A 25,385-nucleotide genomic window follows, 5' to 3' on the forward strand; every position below is an offset into this window, starting at 1 on the left:
AAGATCTGCGGAGGCACATGCTGTTCCATGCCCCGTCAATTCCAAGAAATATGGGTAGTGAGGGGCTATCACACCTGCCTACTTCTTACAGCCACAGTATGTGTGTGCAGATACAGCCCTGGAAAGCCCTACTGCAGTTTCCTACTTATTTCCAAAGTCTGGCTGAAAATACAGGTATTTAAAAACCCCAAACTCCCCAGCAAAAAAAACCCAAACCAACAACAACCAAAAAAAAAAAAAATCCCCAAAAAACCAACATCTGTTCTCGGTCAGTCAAGGCCAAGGTCAGTCTTCAAAAAGGAAGAGTTATGGCTACAGGGCAAAATCAGAGAGAGAAATCACTGCTCGTTGTTCTGCTCTAACAAACCCTAGTTCCAGAAGCAACGGAATCAAACTTAATGGCAAAAGAGTTTACTCCTACTCAACAGTGGTACTCCGCAAATGCATTTGGTTTACTGAGCAATACTTAACCATAACCATGGGCTAAATATGTGTAATACTTGCTTAAAATCGGCAAAACTACATGTATTTTGCTATTTGTTTCCTATACTATTTTGATATATATAAACCCAGAACTAACAAGTGGCCAAACACAGGTCAGAGACAGAATTCACAGTCTACCATCTGTGTTTTATAATTGTACAGAAAAAACAAATACCTCATCTTCCCAAGTCACCTCACAAATTGATATTCCCTAGTTTGACAGTACTCCTGCCGCCACAAGGAGCTACGAAGTGCACAGCTAGCAGCTCCACAAGTCATGAACAGGTAAGACTAGATCCTCTAGGTAAGCTACACAAAACCCACTACAGAGAGGTCACTGGTGGTGTTGAACATGTTTCCACTCAGAACACAAAATTCCAGTAACCTCCCATCGAAACACTGTAAACGACTCTCAGATTTTTATTCCCGGATTTCTACTCAAGTCTCAGGCCTCTGAGACAGTACTGTAGAATCTCAGAGCCCTCAGGATGTTCATTAAAACCACTCCTTCTGCTGTACTTCAATTAAAGGGCTGGCTGTCTTCATGAAGTGGCATACAAATAAAGATTACCCCCTAACTTCCCATGTCTAGGTGTTTATAGTTCATCTATCATGACATTCACTTCCCTTATTAGGATTTTGCACAGTAAATTTCAGCATTTGGACCATGCTTCTCATGGTGTGTTTGCTCGCACTCTCTCTTTCCCTCTCCTGTAACAAGGGACTCCCCAGCATTGCAAAAATAGCTTGCACTTTTCGCCACATAAAGGCACCAAAATGAAATGCTATATAAAGGAAAAGAAAACATTCCTGCCCACACGCATAAGCAACAGGGCCAAAACTATTCCAGAACTTGCAGAGCTGGTCAAGTTAAACTTAAAAGTCCAGCTTCCCATCACCAGCAGTCCCTGAGGAAACAAAGTCCACAGCTACTCCCTCCCTTGCCCACCTGTTCTCACCGCCACTAACAGGCGATTCAGACAGCCAACAGGACAACCCCACGTAACTACTCAGGGTGGCTCCCAAAGGCCATATAATCCTACCCTCCCTTTAACATTAATAAACCACTAATGTAAACATCACCTATATATCAGTTTTTAATAGCTTAATGTGTCTCATGAATTCATAGTGAAAAATCACTGCAAGCTTTCATGGATTCATGGTATACACTTATGTCTAACATGTGCAAAGGAAGGGAGATTATATTTAATAACTAGAAGGGAATTTAAGTTAGAAGTGTGTGCAGAACAGTTAAATTACACACAATATTGTACCTACCTCAGTATCAACACTCAGAACAATTTTACATGTGTATATATAGACACGCACACATCTTTTCCATTACAAGAGAAATTCACAAACAATTCCTGTAAGAAATGCCCTAAGCACACTTCCTTTTCCATTTTCCTAAGAAAGGAATCTACTCAAGAAACGACTCGCTACTACACTGAAGAACTAGCACATAATTAAGATGTGATGTTTTGACAAATCCACTTGAGAAAACAACATAAAGCCTCCTGAGTCCTCTTTTAAACCAAGACCAAAAGTATACCGTACTTGTTCAACCATCAATATATGTAAGCTACTTAAACATCATATTTGTTGTTGAGCCAGTTGCACAGTCCTGATTTGGTTTAGACCACAACTATGCAATGCTTCCAAACAAAACCAGCAAAGTGTGAATGCTGAGAGCCAGCACGTTTCTGCTGAGCATTTAGTACTGCAGGCACTTTTATTTGGAGACCAATGTTATTTTCCCTATGCAAGTCAAGCATTAGATTATTTAAAAATAGTGGGTAAAAATACTTTTGTGGAAGCCAGCTAGGACTGCTGAACAACACCAGCCCCTTGCAACTGTGGCAAACGTTTCTCAAGTTAATTGTTATGAATAAAACATGCTACTTGCTATGGCAACACTTTTTTACTTGGTCTTGGCTGTGGGTACATTAGACTTCTAAAGCAAAATAGAATGCCCTACTGCTTCCCAGGTAAGAGAAATAGTTAGATCAATATAAGATCAGGATGTGGCATTACTGACCCATATGGATGAATTTCACATGAACACGCTTCTCAGCGGTGACAAATAAAACCTGAGTTTTCTAGATTAATTCTGCTGACATTAACAGGAAGGAAGTTCTCTACTTCCCAGAAGAATTTTGTTAAAAAGTAGTTTTCCCACATCGTGATAGCTTGCTTTTTTTTTTTTTTTTTTTCCTGTTTTGTTTTAAAAAAAGGTTTGCTTTTCAATTCTGGATCAGTCTAGAAGTAGACACAAACAACCCTAGGCAAAAAAAAAGTTTTCAACACAAAATCTAGATTTTGGCTTCCCAAGATAACTCTCACAGATATCAAGGATAAACGTGATTAAAACAAGGGTTCTTTCAACCTTCAGGACTGGGTTGTTGAACTTCAAACCATTTGTCTATTTTGTGCTTCAGATAATCACACTGACACCCACAGGAAATAAAATGTTCAATCAACGCTATAGAGAAGCATCACAGTGCTAGGCAAAGGACACAGGGCAAGCAGACAAAAAGCTGCTAAGACGACTTGTAGATCAATACCTCATCTTTCATGTAACTCAATGAAAGAGAACTGTGGGACTATTCCCAGTCTCCCCAGAGATCAGTAAGGGTGGATCTAAAGAAGACTGAAATAGCCTAAAAATGCTAAGGCAGCCACTTCAAGATTGCTGTAATTAATTGAAGTGCAGACTGCCCCTGAAAGCGGTGGTCCTGTCCAGCTGAAAACCTACTTCCCCATGTAATTTTACAGTCAGATCAGTTCCCTGATCCAATTCAATCCAGACCTGCAGGAGTGCTCATACAAAGACTAAACAACTGGTTTGCTTAAAGGCAGGGCTGTTTAAAGCACTCATAAAAATTCAGCCTAAGATTTAGGGCAAACAGAACAAAACAATACTGTTGTTCGAACTATAATTTCTGGAAGAAAGCATGCAACAAGGCTTTTACAACAACCTGCATCATTTGAACTTCCAACAGGAAAAGAAAAGCTGTTTCAGCACACAGACAGCAGTGCATGAGAAAAAGTTGGCCAAGAACAAAATGAGACCGGGTGTTAAAAGGTTTCTGACCGTCAAAGGACTGATGTCCTAAGGCAACTTTCCAAGAGAAAGAGCAAAGTTGAAAAAACACAGACAAAAGCCCTAGCTAATTTCATTCAGTAAGTTTTATGAAATTTTATCTAATATTATGCAGGCTTGTCAATGACCCAAAAGGCTCTTACCTCTTTTGAGAGCTATGTAAATCTTCATGAATTTAAGACAAAAATGTTTTCCCTAACAACAGCCACTATTTCAGCCTCTTGGCTAGAACAGTGAGGTTACATTTGCCCATTGCACAAGTGCTAGGGAAGGAAAAAGAGGAGGGATGAGAAAGGACTGATGAAAATCCATCAGCTTTGCACCAAACTGCACACAGGCGTGCATAGCAATGGGGCTCTGTTGCCTGCAGAGAATGGCCACAAATCCGCAGCAGCAAACTGGTGCTTGATTAGCTGCATGGAAGTTCTCGAAAACCGCATGCATGGAACGAAGTACTCGTGAATGACAAGGATGGCACAGCTTTGTCTTATGAGGGTATTTCAACAACAAACTTTCTGCCATTTCCAAAGATAAATCAGAATTCACAGATTCTGAGCAAGCTACTGTCATAAAACTGAAAAGCACCCAGAAAGAAGGAATCTTTCCACCTGGTCTGAAGCTTTTCAGAGTCATTAAGAATTGCTGTCTTGGCAGATTCTTCAATGTCTACAAAACTCCCTCAACCCTCAAGTTCTCCCTTTCTGTGACAGAAACAGCTGATGTAACCTCTGTTAGCAAAAAGTGCTTTTACTGGAACAGCCAGCGCAAGTTGAAATTGCTGAACATCAACATGATTTATAATAGTTGTGAATGCATGTTATTTTGCATTTATTAGCTTTAGTGCTATAAAAATTTTGGGAGAGTTTCCGGAAGTAGCTATAGGCTTCTTTTAACCTACTTCAACATCTTTTCACTTTTGTCAGTTATCTTATAAAACTTATTTTTAAATCAAGTTAGTAAAAAAAGTGCGAACTTAAGTCGTAAGTCAAAATGACAAAATAAAAAGTTTCCATACCATAGCCTGTTTTGTTAAGCTGTTTCAGTTTCTCCCCTTCACTAATAACTAACTGAAAGTCCTGTTTACCTAAACCACAAAAGAAATGCTTGAGACCTCAAATATTCTCATGAAGCGGCAAACACTTTTCCAAAAGCTTCCCTTGTAACCCGCTCCTCACAGCCCAACTGGCCTACATAGCAAATGCACTAAAAAGCATTCCCCATGTGCATGCACCAAAGGCAGGGAAGCAGGGCAGGATGGACAGCCTGCTTCGGGCCCTGCACTTCAGGAGGACAGAAAGGAACAGTCTCTTGACTCGTCACATCACAACGGCATTCACAATATATTGCCTCAGTTTTTCCTCTGATCAATAGGCTGCCTCTCCCCACGTCTTCATCCATAAAGAGTCTGTGTTCAAGAAGGAGGTAACATTGCATAATACGTGCATTAATAACGCTGAATGAACATCATTATCTTACCAAGTCTTGGCAAATTTAACTGCCCTGAAATACATTTGGTTTTCCAGCTGAACAACACAAGCTTACCTTTTCACTACAAGCTTCAGTGTCTTGTGCGAACCTTTCACCAGACAGATTGCTTCTTGTCGGAAGCCAGAGAGGCCCACATCATTGATGCCAACAATTTCATCCCCAGCCAGTAACTTGTCCACAGATGCAGCTTTGCTCCCATCTTCAATCTGAAGAAAAAATCATATAATGGCAGAATTATTCAGGTTGCATAGTGACACCTTTAAAATAAGTTAATGAGCTTTCAATATTGGCTTCACACAATACGGTAACTAGGTGGTTAAAATGATTTTAAAAAATACATTTAAAAACACTATAGAGTAATGATATGGAGACAATCAGAAAAGGAAGGAAATGGAAGGGGGAAAACGTGAGAAAACCAGAAAGCTCGATGGCAATTTGGGAGTCAAAAGCATCTGTGATCTTGAGCCCCATTCAATACATGACAGATAATCATACTTGCAAATAGAGCTTTGGGCAGGCATCTTAAAATCTGGTTCTCTAGAAAAGGTAAACAATCATATTAACTATACGGTCAATAATGTTAACTACAGAGTCAACTCCAAAAATACGGCATGCTATGAAACACCAAAATATGGCATAACAAGCTGGCCTGGAAAATAAAGTGATTTTCATCAGACACATAACATTTAGGAAAATATATGAGAACTTACAATCCATACAGTTAACTAACAGCTCTGGTTAGGAGAGGAGATGATGATCTGAGATCCATGGAAGAAAAACAGCATGTCACACTGCCAAAGAACACAGCAATACTACAGGAAATTCACTGGATGATTATTTTGCTGCCACAGGCATCTCTTTCATGCACTGAATTTGTACAAAATTATTTGTAACACGTGACAACACACACACAAGATTAGAGAGTCAGTTTTTGGCAATTCCCACCCAGATGAAGGAAACACACCCATTACGAGTTACCCATTTGTAAAATTCAAGACAAATCCCAAAAGCTCGATTAGACAGAGTAGCAAGTACCAACAGTTTGACCTGATTTCAAATACAGCTGTAGGTGTTGAACACTTTGCAATTCAGACCCTCAGCTTTCTCAGTTTCTTCCCACCTCCTTTGCTGTTGACGCAGCCTCTGGCCTCTCAGCTGCTTGGGCTCATGATATATGCATTTAATTTTATTCCTCCCTCACTTGCTCACAATCCATACCCCACCTCATCTTGTAGATTTGACACTTTGTCTTCAATGCAAAGACTGTCATTTATGTCTTCATTGTATTGTGCCTTGACTACAGTACCTCTGAGTCCCACCTTACTAAATGGCAGTGAACCTATGAAGACGAAATCCTTGTCATTGCCCCAACTGCAGAAAGCTTCACAAAGAGCTGCCATCTTCTGAAGCACCAAAGTCAATCAACAATGAGAAAACTCCAGAGGAAACTTTATGAATTCTGAAGCTCACGGAACAGGTTTTAGGGACACTGCAGCAACCAAAGTATAAATTAAATAACTTAATAAAATAAAGCAGTATCTCTTGATGAAAGTACATTAGGATTATCTCACACACCCCAGCAATCTCACTGCAGGTACATAAAACCTCTATTTAAATTTAGGATAAATGTTCTTAAAAATCTTCAGACCTGTAAATCTAAGCCAAAAAGAATGCCGTATGAAATACTTAGTCTTATACCCCACTCTAAAATGCTCATTATTAATACTAATGAAACAATTTCCAGAACTTATCTTAATAAAAACACAGATAATTAAAGATAGAGCAAGTTTCTACATCCCCATACATCTAGTTCTCAAGCTATGACTTGCCTCTGACCTGCTTGCATATCCTCTGAACATCAAGAATTTACCAGAATACCAAATTATCACTGCAAATCTCCAGTAAAGTTGAAAACAAGGGAGCAGCAGTGGAAATCACTTATATGCAAGAAAGATTTCAGTTCAGAGACATCAAGTACAGAGTAGCTGCTATACAAGGGACCCTGAAGTCAGGCAAAGCTGAAGAAGAGGCAGCTGGGGACTCATGAATCTCAAGCCTCCTAACAGGCAATTGCAAGTCTTTAAAGTGTTTAGATGCAAATCTGAGTTATTACTAAATAAACTGTGTTAAAAAAAAAAAAAGAGGGAGAACATCTTGTAGGAGGACACATTTTAAACTCAAAAATGTAGATGCCAACCAGTTGCAGTCCTTATGCACTGAGCAAGGCACCAACTGAACGACAAGGGATAGAGAAGCCCCTGGGCCCTGCCACCTGGGCCTGAAGACCGCAACAGGGTCTTTTTTTTTGTCTTTAAAAAGAAAAAAAGGCAAAAAATCTGTCTCCTAGGTTTTCAAGGAATGTTCATTGTTCTCAGTAAGTGTGTTTGTTTTTTCTTCAGGCTGGCAATGCACTGACGGCAGGGAGTATTCAGTTACCCCCTTTGAGTTTCCATTTCAGCAGGGAGACTACACATTCCACACAGTGCCGGCTTTCCAAAGAGCCTTTGGCTGTCCAAAACAACAGTAATAAAAAAAAAAATAATTTAAAAAACCAAAACCTAAGCACAAAGCTGAACCCATCCTCATGAAACCTAGAAGTGGCTTTCTTTAATACCTTGCCTCCAGATCAGCTGCAGCTAGGGAGAATAAAAACCACACATCCATTCACAGGAAAAGTCTCCCAGAGCTGAACAAATTTAAACATAAACCTTTTGTACTCAGATGCCCAAATGGCTGCATGAATGCGATTCCACTTGACAATGCACTTTTAAGTGGAAATGGGAAAGTAAGCTAGACAGGAAAAATACAATTTCTTCAGTTACACTAGAAGTCCTTTAGTTATAATGAGTAACAAAACAGAATAAAACAAAGCCTTAGGCTTTGCACACATCTAAAGAAACACAGCCAAAAAAAACCCACAACAACCCACAAGGAAAAGACCTCTTCAAAAATATTGCTCTACTAATCCGCCTCCTCTGCTCATACTTGTACAGTGACATTCATTCCACCTTCTCCTTCAGGTTTTCTCTTTTTGTGTTTACCAGTCTTACCATTTACTGGTTTTATTTATTCACCCCTTGATAAACTATCCATCCCATCAGACCTTCACTAGAATACAACTAAAATACATAAGCATTTTAGAACTAGGAACTGCACTTAAAAATTTCACAACTATTTTTCACACCTCAAACACAAACGTATTTCAGTCATCCATCTACAGAGTTAACTATACTATTCTGCGTTCGGGATTTAAGCCCATGCTATTTATCTAACTAACATCCATTTCTTTCTGAATTTCAGGTGCCCAGAAAAACTAAGTCAATAGCTAAAAATAAAGCCTTGAAAATGCAGAGGGAGGTGTTAAGATGAAGTCTTTCAAGAACAGTCAACAAGAAGAGATCTGCCTCAGTCACTGTCAGTGGGCAGGTGCAACTGGACGTAACCCTGAACAACCCCTCTTGCTCAGCCTGGAGTACTTGCAGGAACTGAACGCTCAGAAAATATACACCTTAACATTTTTATAGCAATAGCAGGAAACAAAAGACACAAAGAAAAACAATCAACATTATTTTCTTATAAATAATGGACATAAGCCTTCAAAAACCAGGTATAGTTAAACTGCCTATCTTGAATGAGTAAAGAGTTCTAGAAATGCTGTCAGCCATGGTTTTGGTATGTATTTTTAAAAAATCATACACCTCTTACTGTGCTTAATTAACAAGAGTAAACACCATGACTTCCTATCCTTAGCAGGGATGTTGATATTGCTACCAAAAAAAAGTGTTTTCAAAAGGAGATGAAAAGGATGTTTGTTGACAAAAAGCATCTGTTTAGACAGTCTCCAACTCTCACCCTGCTGTCCCTGATGACCTCCCTATAGCCAAGAGCAAAGGCAAACTTTGGGTTCTGTGTGACAGGGAGAACTCGAACTGCAGACTTCTGCCATCATAACAGTATCTACATTAATTGTTGTATCTTCCCAAATTTGTTTTTGCTTATAAAATATCATATCCACAAAACAGGAAGAGACACTGATACAAGATGCAGATATAGATAATAGGATAGAAAAAGTGACTGAAAAAACAACACGTGTATCTCTGGTATGTGAAATTCTTCATGTGAAAAGGAGAGAGCGCCTTGAAATGGGAAAGAGGCGAGTCACAGAGAAAAGTCTAACAGCTAGATACACACATTCAAACATTACACTGTTGGTAATGCATGAGAGGGAAAACAATGGCTTGAATTCACAGCTTTAAAATGCTGCAGTGTGGATGAGGAGCACCACTTCTAGAACGTGACCCCTTCGCTTCTGCATTTATCAGGTCTGACGCTTTACTTAAAATACCCGCATTCCTCTATAGGCACCTGTATAAACAAGCAGGAGACAGGTTGGGGAAATGCCATGTCACACAAGAGACCTCATTTTGTTTGCAATGACGACAGCTTCTTGTCCATGCTGTCTTTGGACAGGGTGGGAGACGGGATGGAAAACCAAACCCAGAGACAAACACAGGAAAAAACAGTGCCATTTATCAGCATTCTGCTATCGGCCATGATAAACTGTTTTAGTATAATTCACTTCTTGTACAGCCAAGAAATGATTCTGTTCTTGTTTCTCTTATAAGCATCTAATACAGATTTTTTTTTTCTTCCCCAAAAAACTAACAATCTTGGTATGGGATCTTCAGAACAAGTAAAATGGAGGAAGTGTTAATTATTTTTACTTGCACAGAGTTAAACAAAGGAGAAATACCTTCACAGTTCAAGTCTGGCATTTGTATAACTTGGAGGAATTAACATAAAAGTAACCGAACTGACCTAACACCAGCTATATGTTCTGCAAATGAAGTCTTGAGTGGCAAGGACTGCATTCACCAGCAAGACTCATGGGTCAAACTGAGGCAGGATAAAACGGGTGCAGACTGCAACAGGACCAAACGGGTCCAGTGAGAATGCATGTGTGTATTTAAGGCATCTCCCACAGGCATGCACGCACTAGAAGCTGGGCAAGGCTAACATGTTTGATTTTACATTCTTTCGCATCCTTTATCTCTCACTTCTGATTTAGTACCTGGATGTTAAACAGACTATTGGAAGGACACCTGGCAGGGAACTAACTGCATCCCCATTTTACAGACGGGCTCAGAAGCATATGTGGAAACAAGGCCCAAAACGATGCAGGATGTCTGCAGGGAATTCTACACAGGCCTGCAAGTCACTGGAGAGTACCCATAACCCTGAACCACCTCTCCCCACAGACTGCGGGTCCACCACCCAGCATTAACCATCCAACACGAATTTTAAAGAAACCTTACAAAGAAAAGAAAGCTTAACTATATGCTACCAACTTGCAAAATCTGGGCCTGTGCAGTACTATCCCACACTATTAACTTGGTAATTGCTTCACTTTGATCAGGCAGGTAAGTGTCTGCTGCCTTTGGTGACATTCCACCTTAACACAGAAGCCAGAACTTCCTCTTTGCCTGGTATAATCATTTCACACCCCACCAGCCATTACCCGTACTTGCTCTTCTCCAGACTGTATTTAAACATCACAACAAACAGCACCAAATTTTAGGAACATTTAGTCCAGGGCCATGTATTTCGCTAACAGCAGTTTCTTTCTTCCTTAGACCTGAGGGCAATGGCTCACGGTCACTGTCACAGACCCTCTAACAGGCAAAGAAACGCGCCTTGGCCAGCTGCTCTCTCAAAGCATCCTCCATCACCCTGGGCAGGCCATGGGCTCCAGGCTGGCAGGAGCACTGCCTTCTGTCAACAGGGGGTTCTTAAAAACCAATTTGGAAACATTTTTTTAAAGGGTAGAGTTCAGTAACAGGACACAGTCTTTCATGGCCCTTTCTAACTGCTCTTTCTTTATTTGGTGTATTTAAACATTTGGATATTTGCCCAGCAATATTTTCTTTGTTGTTTGTTTTAAAGAAAGCAACTTTTGAAAAGTTGTCACTTGGTACAGTTCTCGAAGTAGTTATTCAATTTTTATAATTGTGTCCACTCCACTGTTTTGATTAAGGGCTTGCTGTCACTTCCACTAGAACATGTTATTTTTGTGGGGGATTAATTGCAGCTGTCAAAACTGATTCCAGGCTGACACCTAACTTCAGAGTTCCTCAAACCAGAAGTGTTTAAAAACAATGGTAAAACACCCGCCAATTCCCTTTATAAAAATCAGTACATATACATAAACTGATTAATACTTCATTCCAACCTACATTCAAAACAATACCTACCATTAGCCTGTGATAAGACCTTTCTAGTTATAAATCATCAGTTACTATTTCTAACAGGATACTCTTGTTATATCTTAGTCTATTTAAATCACAGGGCCATTATGAGCTCTGCAAATTGAGGACCAATTAAACTATGTGAAGTTAAAAATCTAATGAATCTTTGCCCCAATAAACTAATAATAACATTTTCCAAATGAAAAGTATCAGGAAGAGAGACTTCATGTAGATTTTTAGGTTTTAATAACTGAACAACAGTTGTTTAAAGTTTTTTTCACAGTGATTCCATTGTTTCAGCGACAGAAGTTGGAAACACTTCATCACTGCTGAACACCTGTACTAGAATTAAAAAAAAACCCACAACAACAAAAAAAAGCCACAAACAGACCCCAGTCAACCCCCAAACTAAAGACCCCCTTGATGCTTTGAAAGCATAGCGCTAATGTATCAGGAAAAGGAAGATAGGGCTACTAGCATCAGGGATCGTTTTTTTTGCTATTAGTACCTAAGCTTTGCTAGACACATTTTACAGCTTCTAAATAAAATTTGGGGGTTTTTTCCAACTCTGAGATTTACCAAAATAGCATTTAGAAGCATATCTAGGTCTTTTCAGCCCGCATAACCCCCCCACCATCAGGCTGGCATATATTCCACCTCCACAGAGCAACTGAACAGGTACAAATTGTAGTCTCTGGGGATCTTCCTATGCAAGAGCCCCTCCTGGGCAGCACAAGTCTGGCAGGGAAGCGTCCCAGCCCGGTACCCAGGCAAGAGCAAAGTGAAAAGGGACCCAGCTTATCTGGAGTTAGAATAAGGCCAAGACAAGAGCAGAAAAGATGGAAATGCTGGAAGCAGGGGCGGTGGAAGAAGCCTGCTGTCAGTGCTGATTCTGAACCTGGAGAAACCCAGTCCCATTCCTCCCTCACATCCACGTAACTCTTCCAAAGCATAGCTCAAGTTTTGTTTTTTTCTAGCACCTCATCAACATCTAGACACCCTCTCACTGCTGTAATTTAGTACAGCATTTGTCCAGACAAGCTGTACACGTCTTATTCAAGAATTACTGAGAAAGAACTCCCATTTACTTTTAGCCAAGAGTTTGGTTTTGCATTTTACAGAAGCTAATGGCATCCAACCCAGAGGAACCCAACTGAACTCATGGATATCTTACACTGTTTTTAAACATACCTTCCTTTTTTCCAAAATGACAAAATAAACCGTATAGGAAAGGAGCACATACCTGTCCTATGAAACAAAACAATAGCAGAAGGCCAAAAGAGAACTTCTTTCTCTATAAGCAGTTTACTTATTCTAACAAACCTTCTACCAGAGAAGTTTGAAAGGGCTAGTTTATCCGTATTTATTTGTGCAAATTTACTTATGGATAATTATATATATATATATATAGGCTGTTTATATATGTAATCTGTGCAGTTAACATTGAGCATTTTTTATAGGTCTACATTTTTGTACTTTCAGCTACTATGAACAATGATAAGAATGGTTAAAAAAAGAGGTTATGCATAGAAACAACTCATATTTTATCTTCTCAAACTGATAACAGGAACAGACTTCCAAGAGGAAAAACATGACCTGACAAAGTAATCTTTACAATCATAAGGTTCAAGGCTTTTACTCTGCAACTACCATGCACTTCCAACAAAATTGGCTTATCTTCCTGCCTTCCTGTCTATCCCAGGAAAATAATGTCACAGCTCACCAATGTGCCCTTGACAATAGCATACTGAATGAAATCCAACAGCCTGTAAAACTACTGTATAACTAGGGAAAAGGTAGGACTTACTGAGAAATCAAAGAAAAAAAATTGTCTCTGTATGGTCACGTAGATATGGTTGTGCATTAATTACAAAGGAAAAGTCCAGTTTCATCAACTTATAGTTTCTTTGTTAAGAACTTTGACATGCCTCAAAGGAAGACATTGAAAGACCTAGTCGATAGCAACAGAATACATACTGAAAATAAATTTCACCTATTCATTCACTCAATCAGTCTAAATGTAACTTTTTACATGAAATTTAAGTTGCATCTATGCCTATGTCTACAGACTGCTGTGGCTTCCAGAAAAAAGCAACGCTTCTAAACACAGGTAGCACTGATTAAGACCCAGCAACAGAAAAAATGGCTTCATTGCCTGTTAGTTTCAAAAAGCACTGTGATGGGTCTGCCAAAAGCCACAGGAATTTTACAAACAGGGTTAGGTTGCTATTTTAAATGCTTTCTCTCAAACAGCCCATTTTTAACAGGATACTTATCTTGACAAATTCATACTGTCATTGGATTATAGTCACTCCTGCTATTTGGGGCCTTCATTTTTGCTGTAACGCAGATGCTCATTTTTCAGACAGTGAGCAAGTATAACATCCCCCAATAGTTCTTTTAAGAATATTCTTATCAACCCCTGAAAACTTGATTTCATCACAGAAGTAAAAGTAATTTTTAATACTTACTGCTGAAGTATTCATTTAGGAACCCACTGCTACACAGTGGAGTAAGCAGAACATAATGTTACATGTCCGAGCAACAATCTAGCAGATGTAAGCAAAGAGGAGAGAATTACCTGCTCTTATAATAAATGATCACAATTTCTTCAACAAGGGTTCCCCTTTGCAGTATTACTCAACTTCAAATGAAAAAAAAAAGTCTCACTAAGGTGCTGAATTTTAAAACATCTTATCTGTTGATTCCCTTACACCCATTCATCTGCAAAGAAAAAAAACAAACCAAAACAAAACAAAAACCCAAAAGAAAACTACAAAAGAAGGGTCAGGCTACTCCTAAAATTTGAGGATCTTAAAATTTGACAACAGAGTTTCTTCTTTACAATAACTTTTGCTCCCTGTTCAGAATTTATATTCAGCCTCAGAGCACTCAAATCACAGACTGAAGCCTTCCTTTGCCACCATCTTCCTCAACAATTCCAATATTTAAAGCCAAGTTCAACCAAGAAAACACATTTACTCCTTCTTCCCCCACCCCAGTGTTAAAATAGGCAAACGCTAAAGCTGAATTAATTCATCATTATATAATTTGTACAACTGTTTTCTGTATATATGTAGTACTTCAAACTGAATAGATGCAGATATCTGTTGCCACTACCAAACCCGTATTTCTGCTGTGCACTCTGTATTACACAATTTCAATTCTCCTTTCTTAAAGCAATAGAAACACGGAAGCTAGTGGGATGACCCTCAAGAAAACAAAAATGCATATTATTATGGAAACAAAAAAAGGTCTAGGTAACCTTGCCCTTAAGTTTCTCCTCTGTTCTTGTTTATTAGTGTCCCAGTAAAGGAGGAGTTTCCCTGACTCCACTTTCACCCAGAATTCAAACATTAAAAGATGAAGAAAACAAACACTAAATACAGAATTAAATATATTTTTCTAGGGCAGGAACTGCCACACAATCACTTCCAAAATTATCAAACGAGGTTCACAAAGCAAGCTGCAGAAAGGACTGCATGGCAGTTTCTGCCCAAGCTGTCCCACCTTGTCAGCCTGCAGTATCTGAGCTGACTGGTATGGTCAGGCACCAGACAGTCACTCTTACAGAGACAGGCTGCTAATACAACCATCATAAATCCCTCATGATGCCACTGTAATAAAAGCACGTCAATAAAAGGCCTATTATTGGTTTTATGTAGTATATTGACATGATGAAATAGTACCCATCTACTTTCCTAGTGCACATACTTATTGCAGCAGGGCATGAAACATTCATGTAGCTAGAATTAAGTACTAACATCTGAAGGCTGTTCCGAGTCAGGAACCTGAAAAAAAGCAAAATCCAATTCTGTGGAGAGGGACTAATCTATAGCAATTTCTACCCCCAGGCAATATTCACATTATGGTACCCTGCCCTTTTTCCCCTAACCATCAGTACTCCGTTGCCATATATTTCAGACAAAGAAAAAACAAAACAAACACCAAAAAAATGCCCACAAACTTTTTTTAAAAAAAGGATTTTTCCTTTATTCTAAACAGACTTAGGTGTTAATAATTTCAGGTTCTTCGTTTTGTGTAGTTATTCTATACACCATTACTTACAACTCCGTTACTTAATATCATCACAGAACATTAGAAGAAATGCCTTCCTCATGAAAAATTTACCACTGGAATTAGATATGCAAGCGTTTTTTGCATCTCTGTGAGTATCTTGCCACCTTTTCTCCACTTCAGAGGTCTAATTGTTCCTAGGATTAATGAGATAATTAACCAATAAGATAATTATACTGGGTCATGTAATTCATACTCACATGACAAAGGTGGGGTTTTTTTCTTAAGAAATTATAAATTTGTGCTGTGAATTATCAACTAGTGCACTAAAATCACCCTTGATTAAAATAATGGAAATTTACACAAAACATACAAGCAGGACCTTTGAAAAGCTGCAAGGATTTAGCAGTAAATTGTGATGCAGCACAGGAAAAGTCTTATATTCTGAAATTAGAGTATGCTTACTATTCTAAATGGACATTTTCCAAATTGGCTTTCACTCGTAGCTTTTTTTCAAAAGCTTCATTGTATAACACACGTTGATGACATAGTTCAAAGTTAGCTCAAAGTAGGCACATTACTCCAAAGAGTTAAAAAAAAAAAGGTTTAAAGAAATATCAAAACATTACACAAGCAATTAGCTGCTTTTCCTGACTAAGGTATATACTTAATTAGGACAAAGCTACTCAGTTTGACAAACATCTGTATTTGTTTGGAACAGTATCTGTCATCTGTGCAGATGCACTTACTAAAAGACACATTCTGTTCATGCAGCACAAGTCACAACTCCACCGCACAGCACTTGCCTAAGTACAAGCAGAATTCTGGGGGAGAATGTTTGTACAATAATTCTTGCACAACAGGAAAAAATTTGTAATTATACTTCTATTTTCCCACATTGGTGGTGGGACCACTATATGTGCACGTGTACGTCATCATACATACGGCTTATGTCTCCCACTGCTGCCTATGCTGGTGAACACCAACACTTCTCAGAAGCATATATTCCAGCAGTATGCAACCATCCTAATGAAAAATTCATGTCTTAGCATGCCAGTTTAGGATGTTAGTGCTGCCAGGAGGTTGACTGTTCTAAATACCGCACTGCACAGGAGATTTTGAACTTGCACATCTTGATAACTGACAGACCATTAAAGGCTGCCTGTACTGACATTCTGAAATGAGTCTGTAACACAGTTAAGGAAACTGAGTATTTTGTGGAACCCACAAGACACTGTCTGTGTTATTTATGAATGCCATGGAACAGCTGTTTTCCTTTGAGACAAGACAGGTCGTAAAAGCCTAACACTGAAGTATGCAAGGGCTGGGAGCAAAGCACTATTTTAACCCACTGTTTGACAGTCCACCTTCAGAGAAAAGCAACATGGTCTTTTGGAGAGGCTGCCCACTACGGGCAGTACTTAATTCAAAACTTGCCTTTCGTTCTCAAGCCTGTCACCACAGCCTACCTTCCCCCAAAAGCATATTCTGAGCAGAGACCTGATTCATCAAATGGTGAAGTGCAAAGGATTCCCTAGACAAAAACCCTGAATTTTGTTTTATCCGTAAGATCTATGCGTGTAGGCTGAGATTCAGTCACAAAGGAGGAGTATTTTTGTCAACACTGACTTGGAGGTTGAAGTTTCAAAGGAAATCTTAAACTCACCCTGCAAAGATCATTAGGAGGCAAAGCATTACAGAACTCAGCTACATACTGCGTTCAAAAAAAACATTTATCATCACTAAAATCAGCAGAGAAAGTCTACTCTTCTGAGTGATACTCAAATATTTAAACTGCATACTATGTTACAACAGCTGCATACTGCAAAATTTTGTTTGCATTGTATTTAAATTCACTCTTAACTTCAGTAAGTTTTACACTCTAAATTGTAGCAAAACCTTTTAAGAATTTTTTAATGATGGTAGAAGAAAGTTGAAAGTTTGACTAAACCAGAAACTGGGAAGCCTTATGCTTTCCCAGTGAAATAGGCAACATGCTTCTGCGATGTTTGTTTTGGGGACAAAGGCTGACCAGCCTTCTATAGGATAATTAAGCATTTTATGATTCAGGAAACTGTAGTATCTGGTGAAGATTCTGTTATGCATCTAAGACTACAATCAGCACTACGTTAGTTGCATCACAAACTCAATCATGACGATGAAAACTTGGGGTTTTTTCTTCAAACAAAAACTGCACTCAGAGGCGTTTAATTCTAATACTTTGGTTTCTGAAGACGCCTGCCACCTTTGCTATGCACCTGAAGACCAGTGAAAGTATTTTTTAATACTTGTCATCTCAGCTCCTGAAGAACCACCTTGCTATTTTTGCTAAGAACTACAATTTCCCTTTTAACAGGTAAAACCTAAGAGTATATTTGAAGCTTTTGCTTGTGGGTGTTTGTTTTTAATATTAAAAGTATATTATTACTACAGATCAAAGTTGAGGGCTGCTGAAAATAAGAACATATTGCAAGCCTCTTACTAAGCAGGTCTGTACAAAACCACTTTTTTTTTTTTCAGACAGCTATCGCTATTTCCTGTGTTGTTCTTAGTCCTTAGCTGTTCTTGACATAGAGAAACTACGAGAAGTGCGTGTTCGGATGGCTTAGTTCCTCCTGCTCATGTACATCTAGTGTTTCAGAAATCTAGGTGTGTACCTTTAAAGGTACCTTGGCAGGAAAAAAGCCCTACACAGATACACCAGAAAGACATGCCCGCTACGTGGATTTGGAGGAAAGTTGCACTGGTGCTCTTGGTTTTTGTTCTTGTCTCAAGAGATGCAGATGTGCTTTCTGGGAGTACATCCCAAAACTCACAGCTTCCCAGTAAGTTGAACAATACGCTCCACTTCTGGTGAACTGTGAGATACAGGAAGGCAGAGATGGACTACCAATAGTCCATTTAAGTTGGTCTGGGTCCGTACCACATGGCAGATATTAGCAGCCACAGTATTGTGCCAATGTGGGCTGTGGTTGATACCTCTTGAGCCACTCAGAGAGAACTGCCACTGCTTTTTATATTAGGGAGTTTCCAGAGCATGAGTAAGACTGAAGTGCAGGAAGTTAGGAAACTGTGCAATAGAAGACCTAAAATCCCCATTTCATTGTTTGAGGAAAGCTGCAGGGACTCCTCCTGTGTTCATACACTTTATTTTCCAAGCTCTATGAAGTAACTGTAAAACAAAACATTCCATGAAGCTCTCTCAAGTGCATGGACATTATCAGTTAAAGGAAGTATAGTGTATCCACTAGACAGTACCTCTTATTTCCTTCATTTTCTAAGCCATTGGTTTATGCTTCTGTACAGAAAAAGCAGGAAATTTCTTACTCTGAAATATTATCTAGTTACATGAAACTGGAGAGACTGGTTGGCTACATACAGGATTTTAGAGTTACCACAGATCCATAACAGTTATCAGCCACAGGTCTTTCCTTGTCTGGGCATCATCCAGCTTAAGTTTACAAATGAAATCTCACTGCTTTTTCCATGTGGTTATCCAAACCACAAGTTTGTTTTTTGTCTTCTATTTGTAATTCTCTCATTACAAATACCAATCCCTCTCTCCTCGCTCCTTAACTGGTTATCTACTATAGTTATTATTTGCATTTCAAGACTGTTTCAAAGTTTTAGTTAACTTTCTGAAAGTACTAATTTTTCAGTATGTATTCTTTGAATTCTTCACAGTTTTATTATTAATACTTTAGAACTTGTTCTGTACAGTAGTTTTTCCATGAAGTTTAAAGGCTGTGTTCCAGAGGAATATCCATATGCTGTTTCTGGAATATTGTTGTACCTAATTTCATATTCGAGTACTGTGTTTCCTATTTATCAGTAAGGCACAACATGCAAAGAACAGGCCTCTTAGTTGGATTGTTTAGTTATTAACGAAAGTGACCGAAGCACTTTTGGGGTCCAATACACAGCTATGTTGTACAGCAACTTACTGGGAACAAAAAAAGTCTACAAAGAGTCTATTCGTTCTGCTTCAGAAGTTCACCCTCTCAGTCCTAACTGGCATACCCACTACAGTGTTGATTGCATTAAAGGCTACTAGTTTTCCCCATTCATTACTTCACTGTAAGCAGATCTCCAGAGGAATACAGGCAGCACAAACTCTATTACACGTGCAAAGTTCTCTACAGTGATCTCAAAGGTACAGGACGAGTCAGACTGCTGCCACTGAGCCAGCAATACCACCTGACATCAGAGCTGTAGCTGGCTACCTCAGTATCAGTTTTCCAAGAGCTTAGCACAAAACAGTGAACAAACATGCAAGTTGGTGTACTTAATGATGCTATCGTTTACTCACTAAAATGGCTTAAAGCTGTAAAAATGTAATTTAAAGATGTTTCCGACAAACAGGAAACTAAGATTTCAAAACTCAATAAAAACGTCACTTGTTTCCCACTAAATCCTAATGTGCATTTTCAGGATTCTTGCAGAGAGCCTGTCAAAGGCAAACAACGAAAAACTGGCTACGTTTTTAAAATTGTGCAACTTAAAAAAGGTCTCATGATAAGGAATGCAAGACGACTCCTCCTGATAGTGTTATTAATTGGTAATGCTATTCCTCCGTGCTGGTATTACGTTGCACCTCTGCCTTTCACCCTCTTCTTTACAAAAGGAAAACATTTTTTTTTTCTTCAGGATGATAATCTAGATTAGGAGACAATACAAACAGCTTGTTAATTACACATATGCACAAGGAGCACAACAGTTGCTCTGCTTGTCAAGAGGATTTAGAATATAAGCAGCACAGGGACAGAAGAGGTACTAATTTTGAAAACTGAGTCTTCTATTGCAAGATTAGAAGACTGCAGCTCATTTACTGATAGAAAAATCTTACATAAGAATTATCAGCACATACTCAAATCCTGTGCAAAAGAAAAATACTAATTAAAGCCACACTTTAATCAGCTTCAACATTGCAGATGTTTTCAGTACAGCAATGATATATTGAAAAAACAAAAGCACCTTTAAGGCAACTCCATTTTGCAACATGTCATTATTTTCTAAGAACACAGTGGAAGGAGTTAGTTTAACTCCAAAACCCCAAAAGTCAGCCTCCTTTCACAGAGGAGTATTGTCCTACAAGGCAGTATCAGCTTTTTCCAAAGTAACAGCTATTTTCCGTATTAAAAAAGAGAGAGAAAAAAGAAAACGGGGAAAAAAACTAAATAAAAGCACACCCTGGCAGAAATTTATTTGTTACACGGCTGCTTTTATGCTGTCCTATTACCAAAGGGGGAAAAACTAAGGGTAATTCCATCAGCTGGTGTACAACAACTCAAAGCAACCTCCTGGCACCGGACCAGAAAGCAAAGCCGAACTGGCCCTTGCAAGAGGCCACGCTGAGGTTTGCTGGCCTCGCTGCACAGCACACCTCCCCTCCCAAGGCTCCTGGCCACCCACCGGCGGGAGAGACAGCTCTGAGTGGCCCTGAGGTTCCACAGGCACACGGGTACAAAAAGATCTACGTGATGCCTTTGCAAGCTGCGTTCTTATTTGTGCAAAGACGGTGCTCTTCAGAAGGTCCCAAACGTGGCCTCGTGCCTACTTGAAGGCTCTTCTAGCAACCGTCCCACCCCAGCCATACCTGTTGTGAAACACGTGGGTTCTAACATCAGCAAATTACAGCGCAGAAAAACTAAACCACACTTGAAGTAGCAGTTTTGCCCTTTTACCCTATAATAAAGACCCTTCCCTTTGCTTCCAAGCACACTGGTTTTACGCTGGAGCATTATTCTGCAGCGTACTGAATATTATCTTGATACAACTACCTCAAGTACAAAATGCAGTGAAAAGTTCACAGTATTGCAATATTAATAGGGTTGAAATATTTACAGATTTGCCTGTCAAATACGCAGCTTGCCTTTGAGGAAAGAAGTTACAATGTATAAAATTTGAGTTTGGAATTCTCTCTGTTGTCTTATGGCTGACAAATTGATAATAGTTTGTACTAGGCTGTGCATTGTTTGCTAATGACCACATCCCAGCGGCTAAACAAACTGATACACGGAAGAGACAAAATACAGAACCACACTACAGCCTTCAAAATCTGCCTGTCTGCTCGGTCAATGGCATGGAAGTGCGAAAGAGTGTTTTAAGGAGCTTTGTAGGAAAAAAAACACACACCCCTCAGTCGTTTTCTGTGGAATGTGACAATCTGTAGCAAAGCATGAATCTTACTGCAGACCAATTTGAAGTAAGTACCATGCCAAGCAAAAATTCATCCAAATCAATTAACTGGGGAGAAGGACAGAGAGCAAAATAACCTAGCCAAGCAAGGTTTAGTGTTCAGCAGTTGTTCTGTGGCTGAAGAGGCAAAACACCTCTCGTTAAATGGGTGCACTGGCAACATTTGAGAGCATTAAGGAATTATTTTAGGGCAATGTCTAAACACGTTGACATTTAACAAGTTTCCTTTTAGACTAATGGAAACTGCCACACGACACCAGTCATGAAAAGCTTTTTTCTTTTTTCTTCTTTTTTTTTTTTAAAGGAAGTTGTACGGATTGCACATGACATGTACAAACACAATACTGCTACAGAAGATATATCAATCTCTGTCCCATAGTATGGAATAACCACAAATACCAAATACCTAATGCTCGAATTGGCATGAAAGCAATATTGTGACATATTTGTTATTTCTTTGTTGCATTAAGCAACAGCAAAATAGGATCCCTTCCAAAGCATTTAATGCTAGAGCGCATTTCTATTAAATTCATAGTTTGCCAAAATGCTGGGCAGGCAGATTTGAGACACAGCAAGACCTAACCAGCTCATTTCTCTGGACTCAAGGAGAGTTTTAAGGGAATGCTTGCAGAATGACTAGGCTAGATAAGAAACAACTCAGCTAACTTTGGCCACCTGCCAAACTGAAATGGTTTAACATAGTAGTTTGAATTTGCAAAGTGGTTAAAAAAAAAGAGAAAAGCTACCTGGATCGTGACATTTAACATCTGACTTGTGGAAAAAAACCAAAAAGAGTCATTCTGTTAAATATTTTCACTTTTAAGACAGAATTTATTAACCAAGGAAAGAAGAGGACAAATAAAAGCGCTTAGACTCTCTAGCAGCATGCCTAAAGCTCAAGGTTAAAGTACAGCTGACCCCACACAGAGCCATTTGAACATGTGCCAAATGCATGAAGTGAGGAAGTTTCATGCTCTGCTAAGGCAACTTTCACATCACTCATTGGCTTCATCTCAGATCAAAAGCACTAAAAGAAAAACTGTGCAGAGAATCTGATTACAGATGGCTTTTACTGATGCTTTCTACTTAATCTCCTCTGGAATGCAAGGTCGTAGCCCTCCTGTATTTTAAAAGGGATCTATATACTATATGCATACTCAACTGTTGTCACTGTACAAATAATATTTTGCTTTCTCATCTGAGCAATGTAATTTAAGGAGTTTATTGCAGCCCAGATCCCCACCCACGAAATATGCATATGGCTGTATGGCTTCGGATACGACTGTACTTTCCATACTGCTCAGCGTCTTGTAAATGCAAGCAACAAAGATATTCTGTACATTGTAGTTATCTGTATTGCACAGCCTGTAAAGGCGCAAGGGCTGGGGTGGTCCTCTCAGTGCTGTAAGGAACACCTTAACCCTTCAGGACTTGCCTGCCCCAGAGTAACATACTGACGTTATGAAGGTACATCGTCCCCTCCGCTTTGTGTTTTACCCGTGGAACAAATCTATCTACACACACCCTGGCGAAATGTCATGGAACGTCAGAAAACCCAAGGCCTGTGCACACTGGACAAAAGACCCGTTCTCTTAGGTCTAAACCTCCAATCTGGCTTGCTTTAACCTCTCTTCTCCCAGAGATACTCTCCTTATTAAAAGCTGCCTTTGTCACACAACCACACAGCAAGTAAAAAATAAATAAATATTCTGAACATCCCACTCAAGATTTCTTATCACACTTCTTTTGGCAGAGAAAAGGCTACGTATCATAATTAATGCACAAAACCTTAATAATATGAAACATGCGTTGTTCTTGTCATTAAAAATCTCAACAACTGTGAAAGTATAAAAAGTGAAACTGGTCAAAATATTCTACTTCAAAATACATTAAAGCAAATATTCTTTGAAAATAAAAAGCCTTAGAGAGCTTACTCAAAAGTCTTCATTACTGTTTAATAAAGTGTTGACCCTCTCTCTCTTTTCCAGTCGTCAAAGGAGAAGGTTGTGAATAGAGAAGAAAATTTTTATTGCTTTCCTATTTTCAAACTCTAAGTTCTTTAATTTTCAATTTTCATAAGTGTCCTGTGTCTTCCAATCAGCACTTTCAAAAGTCACAACTAAATTTCTGTTATAACAACCAAGTAAATTGTGCCACAGAGATGATGTTCATTTTATTTCAGTGTAATGTACACGTTTTAATAAAAGACACAGTGCTAGTTCACTGAATAAAATTTAAACAGTAGTCAGTGTAAAGATGTTCAAATTCTCGTATGAAAAGCATTACCTTGGATGAAAGTAGATCAATAATCTTAGAAAAGTCAGCTGTATAGCTCTTTTCCTTAGTTTTTGAAGGGATAAAGCTCTTGCACTTTGAGGTGTCGTGTTTTTACAGTTTTTGCTTATTTGGTTAGAACTCCATCCTCTAAGTAAGTTTGATTCACAGTTAGAAATATGAAGGGGTGATGAAGGTATCATGTAAATGTAATCCTCACCTTAGGGGACCGTTTACCCCATTTCATACTATATGCACATACATGCATGCACTTGCATATACAGTTTCTGCAGATGCAGAAACAGTAAAAATATCTTCAGGTTCTAAAGTCAGTTCCCCCAAAGATTAGGAAATGGAGAACCAGTTAACTATACAAACTATGAAAAGCTTCCACCATCAGGGTCTTTTAGAGCCTTAGTCAAGTACCAAGACCCATCTACTATGCGCTACAAGAACACAGTTCAAGGAGACTGTTTTCTCATCCAGAGAGCTTACAATTGGAGTACACAAGAAAATGCACTGCGATTCATCAAAACACTAAGCACCAATTCAGTCCTCTAAAGGGAGCATCTACTACAAGTTAAGTAGAAAGCAAACAAACGTTTTTGCTAAGCCTTAGAATAAGCATGCAACTGAAATGAAAATTGCAGATCAAGAAGAAGCAGAAGTCAACTCAGTAACTGATTAGAGAAGGTAAACTGACTACCTTTCATATAAGAGCAGAGCCAAGGAAGAATTGTGGAGAGGTAGTCTCTCTCAAAAAAATGGTGGTTTCAGTTGTTTTACACCCTTCTTGACTTACTCTACAGCTGAGCCACTAATTAGCAGGTTCAACTCTTAAGACTTTCTGTACAGTCAACTCGCAAAGCTCCTTCTGCTACACCATCAGCTGGCAAAAGGCTGCCAAGTATGGACGCATATACACTATGAAGGTAAGAAACCACGCTCCTGCTCTCAGATCAGGAACTCATAGCATAACCGGGATACGATTTCAGGCATTTCTCTAGTTTGCAGTCTCTTAGGGCTCTTCAAGTGATGCCCCACAATCCCAAATCACAGGTGGTGCCAAATGAACTTGTGGCCAACTTCAATCTGACTGAGTAAGAGTTGCTAGCTTGAATCATTTCCTTTCCTCTTACTCCAACCTAATTCTGGCTCAAGTTTCTGTCCTACATAGTCTCCTTCAAACAAATAAATATGTGGTCAGAGAGGAAACAGGCAGAACAATCAGATAACTTTCCTGAAAGAGATTTATTTCCAACTTCCCAGCTTCCATTGCTTTGCTTACCTGTTTCATGGTAAGTAAAACTGAATGTTGTTTGTACATACTGCTGGTGTGTCTCCAAAATCAGAGAAAAGTAGACAAATTCTTTCTTTAAATCATATAAAAGCATGTTTATCACTACAATAGTGCCACCCTCAAGCCCAGAGAGACCATGCAGCCGTCCCACTAGAATGACATGCAACAAACAAGCAAAACAATCTAAATGCATTCATACCAGGGAAGCAGAATCTCATGCTCTGATACTCAATTCATAATCAACAAAAGGAAAGATTTGGGAGCTTCTCCATCCAAT

At 39.1% G+C, this 25,385-nt stretch overlaps 1 protein-coding gene across 3 annotated transcripts in view; it reads right to left on the reverse strand.

Annotated features, from left to right (window-relative positions):
* Nucleotides 1-25,385, reverse strand: part of SHROOM2 (shroom family member 2) — a 123,994-nt gene that overhangs the window by 66,210 nt on the left and 32,399 nt on the right. For all 3 annotated transcript variants that reach the window (XM_064437138.1, XM_064437145.1, XM_064437129.1), the window contains exon 2: nt 5,129-5,280. In XM_064437138.1, the coding sequence (XP_064293208.1) occupies nt 5,129-5,280 (152 nt within the window). The remainder of the gene's footprint in view (nt 1-5,128; nt 5,281-25,385) is intronic.

This window comes from Phalacrocorax carbo, chromosome 1 (assembly GCF_963921805.1).
Source record: "Phalacrocorax carbo chromosome 1, bPhaCar2.1, whole genome shotgun sequence".
NCBI classification, from domain to species: Eukaryota; Metazoa; Chordata; class Aves; order Suliformes; family Phalacrocoracidae; genus Phalacrocorax; species Phalacrocorax carbo.